Genomic DNA, 11,071 nt, shown 5'->3' with positions numbered 1-11,071 from the left:
CTTTATTCTCCCTCTGCTTTCAAGTCCTGGTCACAGGAAGCCCTGCTAGGGTTAACTGTTTTGTTTGTTTTACCTCTTTGCTAGCCCAGTCTAATTAGTAGGGTCAATAGTAGGTTTCCTCTCCCACAGAATGGGCACCCAGTCTGAGCCTCTGTCTCTCTCCCCTCAGGACATAGGCTTCCTCATCAGGCTACATTACTGAGGGATATTCTATGTGGGTATTGTGTAGGTCCTCTGGGGCTGACCTACCCTGCCCGCTCTTGGTAGAGTGCCTATATTCCCCAGACCCTCTGGCTTACTTAGAGTTTCCTCATTCTACCTTTTCCTACTTACATAGCTAGAAATCCACCATTTATTTAAAATTATTTTTTTAAATTCAAGTATAATACTGTTATATTGGTTTCAGTTCTACAGTATAATTTTTTAACAATTCTATACATTTCTCAGTGTTCATCAAGATAAGTGTACTCTCAATCTATTTCAAGGGTACCCCTATGTCTATTTCATTCATCCCTCCACCCACCTCTCCTCTGGCAACAACCAGCTGCTTTTCTGTATTTAAGAGTCTGTTTTTTTGTCTCTCTCTTTTTTAAACTTTGTTCATTTTTTTTGTTTCTTAAATTTCCACATATGAGTGAAATCATGTGGTATTTCTTTCTCGACTTATTTCACTTAGCACCATACTCTCTGGGTCTATCCATGTCATTGCAAATGGCAAGATTTCATTCTTTTTTATGGCTGAGTAATATCCTATTGTGAATGTATAAAACATATTCGTTATTTATTTATAGACGGACACTTGGGTTGCCTACATAATTTGGCTATTTAAATAATGCCGCAATAAACATAGGAGTGCATGTGTCTTGTTGAATTAGTGTTTTCATTTTTTTTCTTTTTTTTTTAAGATTTTATTTATTTATTTGACAGAGAGAGACAGCCAGCAAGAGAGGGAACACAAGCAGGGGGAGTGGGAGAGGAAGAAGCAGGCTCTTAGCGGAGGAGCCTGATGGGGGGCTCGATCCCAGAACGCTGGGATCACGCCCTGAGCAGAAGGCAGACGCTTAATGACTGCGCCACCCAGGCACCCCTCATTTTCTTTTTAAATTTACTTTTATTTAAATTCTAGTGTTTTCATATTCTTTGGGTAAATATCCAGTAGTGGAATTACTGGATCATATAATAATCCTATTTTTATTTTTTTGAGAAAACGCCGTGTGTTTTCCACGGTGGCTGCACCAGTTTGCATTCCCACCAACAGTGCATGAGGGTTCCTTTTTTCCCACATCCTCACCAACATTTGTTATTTCTTGTGTTTTTTATTTCAGGCATTCTGACAGGTGTAAAATGTTATTTCATTGTTTTAATTTGCATTTCTCTGACGATTACTAGAAATTCATCATTTATAACATGGGGATATTCAAAGTACCTATCTCATAGGGTTGTTGCGAGGATTATGTCAAATAATACCAGGAAAGTGCTTAAAACTGCCTGGAACACAGTAAGCAGTCGTATTATTACGTGTGTATAAATAGTTGGCAGATGCGTATTTATTAGAAAAACAATGGAATGCCCAGATTGCATCAACCTACTTATCGAAATTCATCAGCAGACTAGAAAGGCTTTAGGAACACTTAGCTGATTTTCAATTTCAGCTTCGAAAAATTTCAAAAGTTCTAGGTAAAATACTATTCCCCTCAAACAGTTGTGAGTGATTTACCAGTTCAACTCCTGAATTCAAGGTTGCTAGGTAGACTTAGTGAAACTCTTGTTCAAGAAATGAAAGGTAATAAAATGGGAACTCTCATAAGCTCACTATCATCTTCTACTACCCGTATAGTTTAATCTTCCCTTTAAAAGAAATTTAAGATCAATATTTACAGAGCAGATTTGAAAACCCCTCCTTTTATACCTGCTTGTAAGGAGAACAGAGAGGCCATGGCCAGAAAACTTAGAATGCTCCAGTCAGAAACACACAGAAGCCACAGGGCCTCACAATGAGATGAGCCAGTCCTGTGGTCATACAGGATTAGCAAGCACGGTGGAAGGAAGAGGACACTGCTGGGAATGCCTTTGTGAAGTCTGCACTTCAGGTGATCTTGGAACAAGAGGTAAGCAAGAACCCAGGACTGTCTGGCAACTGAAACAAAGGCTGTAAGACCCAAGTGGGACTGAGCCAGCAGGTGACAATGTGTGGCAGCACTTCTACAGTGCGGAGAAAGAAATTCAGACTGGAGATGATTTCTTAGCCACAGTTGGCTAAAGGTTGTCGTAAGGAGTGATTTAACTGTTGCTTAAATCAGAACTCAGTGTGTATCTATCACGTTGCCGGTTTTATTGATCATAGTTATGTTTACCGAATATTGTGCTTATTCTAGAATGGGAGTCTGGCTAGTCTCAACTAATCTTTGGGGTCCTTACTAAAACTCTTAGAACCTTTTTGGATATGTCCTATTTGATGCTCTCATTTTTCTGCTGGGACTCTGCTAATAAAATATTTAAGAATACAATTTATATGCCATTTAATTAATTTTGATAACGAATATGCCTGATACTGAAGATAACACGGCTTTAACCTGTGAACTCAACCTTCTTTCTTTTTGATTTGACAATTACCTGCTTTTTTGAAGTAAGTCATGGATATTCAAGGTCTACAGTTTAATACTCTAGGTTTGCTAAGATTTCTGTCTGCCTTTAGTCAACAAAGCAACCAATATAAGGATTCTCTGGTTCTTCACATCATTCTTATCAATTTTTCTTAGTGTAAAAATGCTTTAGGAATTCATGTCAAGATCAAGTTTATGAAGGTAATGTTAGGAAAGGGACTGCAAGAGCTAAGCTAAGACATCTGCATTTCATGTTTGGAGACTGTAGTAAGGGAGAGGGCTATCTGTAGAGAGCAGGTAAGGCCGCCCTCTAGTTTTTCTGGACCTGTGTAGGTCATTTCATCAAAGACAAAAATGCAAATCTGTTAACATTTATATATATTAAAGAGCCACATGATCATGGTTTAGTTCTCATTGCCCATGAATTTTGTTCTTAACTTAGCTAATTTTCATTATCAGATCAATACTACCACATGCGGTTTAAATCAGAACATGCTAAATTGTTTTCCTTTAGCCCTTCAGAAAGCTCTTTCCTGCTAAGCAAATCAGTCTTGGGTATTTTAAAAGAAGATTTATCCCTTGGAAACTCTTAACTAGTGAACACAGGCAGTGGATTTTTACAGTTATTGTCCTAAGATATGTGAACTGAAAAGGCTGTAGAGAATCTACCGTTTAAAGTAGCACTAGAGTGCCATCTACTGGCCAAACAGCATTAGTGGCCGTGTGAGAGAGAGCTTACCTCTGATGGTAACAAAGGAAGAGCATCTGGAGACAGACGCTCTCAATAGGTGAACACGCCAATCCAAAAGCAAATGATTTCTGCCTTTAACAATTTATATCTACTACTGTATACATTTCTTCAAGTTATTTTTATAAATCTATGCTGCATATGCCAACCCAAATAGGCAAAAATTCAAAAGCTTGCCAATACAGTCTCTTGGTGAGGCTGTGGGAAAACAGGTATTTTCACAACACAAAATGTTACAATCTCTCTAAAGGGAAATTTGGAATATCTAACAAAACCATATAACCACTTATGCTTTGACTCAGCAATTGCACATTAGCCTGAATACAAAATTCCAGCAATATAAAAATACGTATGCAAAGATTATACATTGCAATGATTTGTAATTGTAGAATATTGAAAGCTTAATAAATGCCCAAATATAGGAAAGTGGTTGAATAAAATACAGTACGTATATATGATATAATATTACGCAGATATAAAAAAAGAGTAAGTAAGATCTGTAGGAACTGATACGGAGGATTTTTCAGGATATATTGTTAGGTAGACAGAAACAACTTTTGGGGCGCCTGGGTGGTGCAGTTGTTAAGCGTCTGCCCTCGGCTCAGGGCATGATCCCAGCATTCTGGGATGGAGCCCCACATCAGGCTCCTCCACTGGGAGCCTGCTTCTTCCTCTCCCACTCCCCCTGCTTGTGTTCCCTCTCTCGCTGGCTGTCTCTGTCAAATAAATAAATTTAAAAAATCTTTTAAAAAAGAAGAAACAACTTTTAACAACTAACATCTGTATCAATGCTGTTTTTTGACCTAATCCAGGAAATAATTTAAATTTTTAGTACTAGAAATTTGTGATGAATCAGGAATGGTAGAGATGGATGAGGAAGGCATTTTAAGACAGGTACACCTGTCTTTGCCTTCCCTGGCCCAGCGCTCCTGACAAATTCACTAATGCACTCTATGTGTGGCAGGTCACTTCTCTCAATACGTAGATAGGCGGATAAAGACATATATACATAAGGATCTGAAACAGATGATAAATCCTGTTTAGGTTTAGATATATGAATTGAATCACATGTTGACACGCCATTTTGCAGTATTCACAGACAAATCACGCTTGAATAGATGACAGCAGGCGGACCAGTCTAGCAAGTTTGTTCACTTCAAGATTTTACAATGATCTGTTTGACATAGGTGTGCGTTGATTTAAATTTCAAGCTTAGAGTAGAGAAGACCTTATTACTTCCCAAATTATAAAATCTACCCTGCTTCTGTAGTAGTATGGTCACATTTCCCTTTCTGTTGTTGCTCTCCCAACACGCTGGTTATTTTCATTTTTTGTCATTCTTTTCTTTTTCTTCTTACTTTAAATTTCAGAGGCGTCTTTGTTGTATAGCTTTGTTATAGTAATAACTTTATAGATTTATTTGTTCTATTAAGCTGCGGGTCCTTGATCTTTTTTTTTTTTTTTTTTTTACCCGTGGTGCAGGAACTGGGCACTGGAGCGGCTGCTCGCGCCAAGCCCTGGAGTGAGCACCTGCCAAGTGCAGGCTAGATCCTTCCAGCCTGAGATGTCTCTCCTGCGCCATCTACTGACAAAGCTTCACATTGTGCCAGGGGCAAAGGAAACATTTAAATTATTACAGAGTAGGTGAAAAGAATGAGCTGAGACAGTAAACCCACAACCTGCGTAAGGTGTGTCCATATTTATTCCTATGCCTGTTCCTCCAATACCTTAATTTTTTCTTTTTCTCATTCTTTGTCTTTCTCTTCCTCAATATGTAACTCATAAGTATGTGCACAATTTTTGCTGCTTAACATGTATATATGTATGTATACATATATAGTTTCCTTTTACCAAGCTTTAAGTTTCCTTTAAATTTTTCCAATTAGAAAATTCGACATTACATATTCTTTCCTGAGCCCCTTACCTGTTATGAGGGAGGAAAACTATGGTGAGTTTACTTTTGCAATTAGTCTATAAAACAGAATTCCACAACCATAGTATATAAATAGACAAATATATAGGTAGAGGTAGGCATATGGATGAATGAATAGTTGGACACATAGAGAAAACAGAAATAGATTGAAAGAGGAATGCATATATATTAAAAATTATCATAGTAAGAAAGACATCTCTTTAGTAAAAATTGAACTCTGTAGGGCATAAATGTAGTCATTGGCATTAGAAATTTAGGGAAATTTGGGATGGCATTTCCTCCTGGGCATGGTACCTATCTTTGTTCCCAATATACCAGCCTTCCTCTTCTTCATCCTGACTTACCAATTTCCTATCTTTGGGGACAGGTCCCTTCTCTTTAATTTTCAAAATAGATAATAAGGTCAACCTGGGGGTCTGTGTATGAATAGAAACACGCATATTTACTCCCACACTTTACACTCATGCACATTTCGGTTCTAAGTGTCTCACTGGGATCTGAGGGTCAGTGGCTCTGAGAGAGAACTCTTTCCCAGTTTCTACTTTTCCCAGTAAGAAATCTCTTGGGCTTCTTTAGGGGGCATGCTTATATTTACTTTCTCATGCTGTTTTCCCAAGGGGCTGGTTTTAGTGTTGTTAATTTTTTCTTATCTTTTCCTCCTCATCTTGTAATTCTTCATTGTGTATCTCTTTATTATTGTTTTGTCATATTGCCTCATAAATTTCTGATAGGTCTATAATTTTTGTATTTTAATAAATTTTTTCATTCAGTGGAATAGTCATATATATTAACACAATATTTTTTGCAATCTCTTTCCTACTTTTAACCAGTTCTTCCAAGTAGGTCATACAGCAATTTATGGTGTATTTTTTGTTTACTCACTAATTTGTATTGAAACCCCAGTGAATTATTTGTTCTGCTCCTTCAGGACTCAAATTTGCCACAAACAAATGAGGAAAATAATAGAATTATTCCATTGGAGGTGAATAAAATAAATCTAAATGCTTCTTAGGTATTTTTTGATACAATAAAAAGCATTATTTATTGAGTATGCAAACATTCTTTTAGATCTTTATAAAAAAGTTTGGCCATGGAGGGTCAGATCCATAAAGACTGCTCTTTGGCTTTAATTATTTTAGATGCAAAACTTTGTATCTAAAAAACATTAAGACTAGTATTTATTGCTCACTGTCATTCATATTTTTTTCCTTATGAACATTAACATGCTTAAAAATCCCACGATCACTTTGGCAAACCAATAAAGTATGCAGGTCACAAATTTGATTTTTACTGATGGAAAAATTAAGAAACAACAAATGTTGGAGAGGATGTGGAGAAAGGGGAGCCCTCTTACACTGTTGGTGGGAATGCAAGTTGGTGCAGCAACTTTGGAAAACAGTGTGGAGGTTCCTCAAAAAGTTAAAAATAGAACTAACTTATGATCCAGCAATTACGCTACTGGGCATTTACCCCAAAGATACAGATGTAGTGAAAAGAAGGGTCATATGCACCTCAATGTTCATAGCAGCAATGTCCACAATAGCCAAACTGTGGAAGGAGCTGAGATGCCCTTCAACAGATGAATGAATAAAGAAGACGTGGTTCCTATATACAATGGAATATTACTCAGCCATCAGAAATGATGATTACCCAAGATTTGCAGCAACATGGATGGAAGTGGAGGAGATTATGCTAAGTGAAATAAATCAAGCAGAAAAAGACAATTATCATATGGTTTTACTTATTTGTGGAACATAAGGAATAGCAGGGAGGACATTAGGAGAAGGAAGGGAAAAATGAAGAGGGGGAAACAGAGGGAGATGAACCATGAAAGACTATGGACTCTGGAAAACAAACAGGGTTTTAGAGGGAAGGGGGGTGTGGGGATGGGCTAGCCCGGTGATGGGTATTAAGGAGGGCACATATTGCATGGAGCACTGGGTGCTATGCGCAAAAAATGAATCATGGAACATTACATCAAGAACTAATGATGTACTGTATGGTGACTAACACAACATTAAAAAAAAAAAGAAATGTGCAATCAGTCCAAGTCATATACTAAGTAACTTTTCTTATTGAAAATTCACTTCTATTTCAATCAACTTTTAAATCATGCTTAATAAAGATGTCATTTCAACTTTATGTCATGCTATAGTTCTTTATAAAAGAGTGAATTTTATATTCTGGGCAGAGGAAGCAGATACTCGAAGTGGACTTTCTTGGAAACATATTGCTGACAGAAATGTTAAGGAATAAAAATAGCATTACCTGATTCACAGAGTTGAGAGGTGAGGGAAGAGCTTTCTCTACACTGAAGACAGCAAAGGCAAGGTACCAGGCAAAATGTGTGGGAGACACAGATTCTCAGGTCATGACAGTAATGCCAAAAAATACTCCAAAAAACAAACAAATGAAAAAATAAAGGAGGCAGTTAAAGAATGATAGTAGATGAATTAGCCAAGGCTCCCCAGACCTCCTGGTGAATGCCTTCTTCCCATTATCTGGGCCACCAGTTTTGCCAATTCAATTCTAAAATATAAGGGCAATCTTATCTTACACCACTTAGTCCCATGATTTAAATCAATCTAGTTATTTTTACCAGACTTCCAAAGCTTTCCTTTGCATATCTTCCACATAGACTTGGATGAAGCTTATATGGCAGTTGATGTGATTTTGTACCCCTTTCTAAGCTTTTGTATACGGTGGTTTGTAGGTTTTTTTTGTTTTTGTGGGTTTTTTTTTTTTTTGGCCTTTTGCCTTAAATACCTTAACCCCTCGCCCCCACCACCCTGTTTCCCCTTAATCTCCATTCTTGGAGATCAAGCTCACTTATTACTGCTTCTGGGATCCCAAGCAGAACCAGACACTCCTCACTCTTGTCCCACGTTAGAAACTCGCACTGCTGGTGGGGAGAGGTGGGGTGGATGTGGACCAGAGAGGGAAAGGAGGCAATGAAAACAACTATGAGGTTTTCAGCTTGGCCTCTGCAGATAAGGGGAATGTTCTGACCCACACAGCCCTCTGTAGGAGGGGTAGGAAGTAAAGGCATGTGAAGGCTGAATCTAGATCTTAAGGTTTTCGAGAGAACCCTACCCTATTTTCTGTCTGTGGGGCTAACTTGCCTCAGAGGCTGCAGCCATCCCCACACCAATGAAAATGGCTGGTCAATCCAATGGTCTTGTATCCCAGATGATAAAGTCTATACCCGTGCCCTCATTCTTATTTTTCCATCACTTGGTAATTATAAAGTAAGTCAATTTGCTTGACTAGCAATAGGTCATACAGTAGTAGGACTCACAGAAAAGTTGAAAGACTAGTACAAAGATTTTCCATATACCTGGAACCCAGATCCCCTAAATGTTAACATTTTACTACATTTTTTCCCTCTCTCTCTGTAGACGTTTATACGTGGATGTATGTATGTAAGCCACACGCACAACTTAAAATTTTCTAGCAGCCACATTAAAAAAGCAGGTAAAATTAATTGTAATATCTTGTTTGATATGTATGTTATAATAATTTTAACATGTAAGCAGTATAAACATTCACATGATATTTTCTTTTTTTCATAGCAAGTTTTTGAAATCTGGTATTTTACACATACAGTACATCTCAATTAGTAGCCACACTTCAAGTGCTCAATAGCACAGTGATGGCTAGTGGACAGCACAGAGAGTGTGATGATCTTTCAAGCTATGGGACTGGATGAGTGAAAGAGAGCCCAGGACTGGGTCTTGGAGCACTTAAATATTTAGAATTCAAATCAAAGAAGAGGAACTGACAAATGAGATAGTGAGTGACAGCCTAGTAGACAAGGAGGAAAACAAGGCAAACGTAGTGTCAAGGGGGCCATAAAGGAGGAGACTGTCAACCTCATCAACTAATGCTGAGAAGTTAAGTAAGATGAGGACAGAGAAGTGATCACTGTAATTGGGAAGATGGAGTTGTTAGTCATCTTGGCAAAACAGTTTTATTAGACTGGCGGCTACTCTTTTGGAACTGAAGAGAGAATGGGAGGTGGAAAGTGGAGACCTCTTGTGCAGACATCTCAAAGGCAACAAGTTCCAAACTAATTGATCTCTTCTGACCTCTCCCCCACTCTCTTCTCTTCCTATATCCTGACCTCTATTTGGGGCCTATGCTAGACATCTGGAAGACATTCTTGAGTCCTTTTTTTCAGAACTTACACGCTATTATTCACAAAGTCATCCCCATTTCACCTCCTAAATACCTAATGTCTCCTTTGCTCTATCCCTATTTCCTCATTGTAGGCTCTTGCCACTTCTGATCTTCCTAATACCTAGTAATCCTCACTGTAATTAGACCTCTAGGATTGTCACCCTCAAAATTCTTTTTGTAAAGCCTGGAGACATGCAGAAAGGCGGGGGATCGAGTGGTGTTGCCAGATTGAATTTTTAAAAACAAGAATCTTGTATTTTTGCTATTCTGCTAGAAATTCTTGCATGGTTCTTCATGGACCAGTTTTAGTGTTCCTACTTCTGAGTTCCTTCTTTCGCCATCCCAAATCCACACACACACACACACACACACACACACACACACACACACACACACACATCCAGTTCTGTTTCATGCTTGCATCTTTATTATCCTTCCTACCCACCCCTCCCCTTCTCCCAGTAACTCATCCCCTGAAACAGGCAGCATGACCGGCTCACTTTCACTAATTCTTGCCTTGATACCAACTTCAAGTAGCTTCAGCATTTCCCACCCCCTCTATGGCTACTTTCTCCAAAGTTAGTTAGTTAAACTATGCACCCGTTCTCCCTTTCCCAAATGCCTTGCCCTGGCATTTCAATAAAATTCAGTGCTTATTTAAGTCACTGTTCTCACCACATTAATCCATTCATCATAGTTTTTTAAAGTACAAGTTTTTGTCAATTCTCCAACTAAACCGTAAACTCTTTGAGGTCCGAGAGCTCGTCTCATTACATTTGTATTCCCAGTACCGGGCATGTCACTTGACACATTATTAGGTGTTCAAGCAAATGTATTAATATTAAGAGCGGTCAAAGAGGCCGAAGAGAGCAATGCTGCGAGAAGGGTGGCCCGTCTTTCCGTGTCTCCAGCCGACGTCGGATTGCGCAGGAGACTGGCGTCGACCCGGCCCGAGGCCCGCACTTTCCCCTGGTGGAGCTGCGCAGGGTCTGCAATGAGGACAAGGTAGGGCACAAAAGGACAGTGCTCTCCACGGTGGAAGGCCGATGGTGGGAACCTTAACAGGCCCCCAAAGAAAACGAATGGCGAAACTCCGCCTCCTACTTACTTACCAGGCCGGTTCTGCTCGCCACGTGATCAGGGCCACTCACGTGAGCGTGGCTCTGCGTGATCTGCCGTGGCGTCACGTGAGCGAGAGAGGACACGTGACCACACTCTTCATTGAGCTCCGGCAGTGTAGCTTTTTCTCGGAGTTAACATTCCCGCATCCCGGTCTTCCACCGTCGCAATGGAAGAGGACGATGAGGAAGCGCGGGCGCTGCTGGAAGGCGGCCCCAGTGAAGCTGGCAGAGGAGCGCCTGCGGTCCCAGCTGTCCCCGGAGCGCTGCCGGCCCTTTGCGACCCTAGTCGCCTGGCGCACCGGCTTTTGGTGCTGTTGCTGATGTGCTTCCTAGGCTTCGGTGAGCCGTCTGGCCGGGTGGGGTGGGGCTGCTAATCCAGAAATTTCCGATTTTCTCTGGGAGCCCGGAGATCCTCGCTGAGCTCAGAGCTGCCACGGGGCCTCAGTGCAGCTTCTTGCTTAAGCTCCTGAGCTTCCCCCCCCCCCCC

The 11,071-nt window shown here is 39.9% G+C and overlaps 1 protein-coding gene across 2 annotated transcripts in view; it reads left to right on the top strand.

Annotated features, from left to right (window-relative positions):
• The first annotated feature begins 10,650 nt into the window (after positions 1-10,650).
• The window catches only part of MFSD1 (major facilitator superfamily domain containing 1), a 29,676-nt gene continuing 29,255 nt past the window's right edge, over positions 10,651-11,071 (top strand). For both annotated transcript variants that reach the window (XM_008706675.2, XM_008706682.2), the window contains exon 1: positions 10,651-10,923. In XM_008706675.2, coding sequence (XP_008704897.1) covers positions 10,752-10,923 — 172 coding nt within the window. In that variant the 5' untranslated portion in view covers positions 10,651-10,751. The remainder of the gene's footprint in view (positions 10,924-11,071) is intronic.

Source organism: Ursus maritimus, unplaced genomic scaffold (assembly GCF_017311325.1).
Source record: "Ursus maritimus isolate PB19 unplaced genomic scaffold, ASM1731132v1 scaffold_20, whole genome shotgun sequence".
NCBI classification, from domain to species: Eukaryota; Metazoa; Chordata; class Mammalia; order Carnivora; family Ursidae; genus Ursus; species Ursus maritimus.
This window is presented reverse-complemented; position numbering and strand designations above follow the sequence as displayed.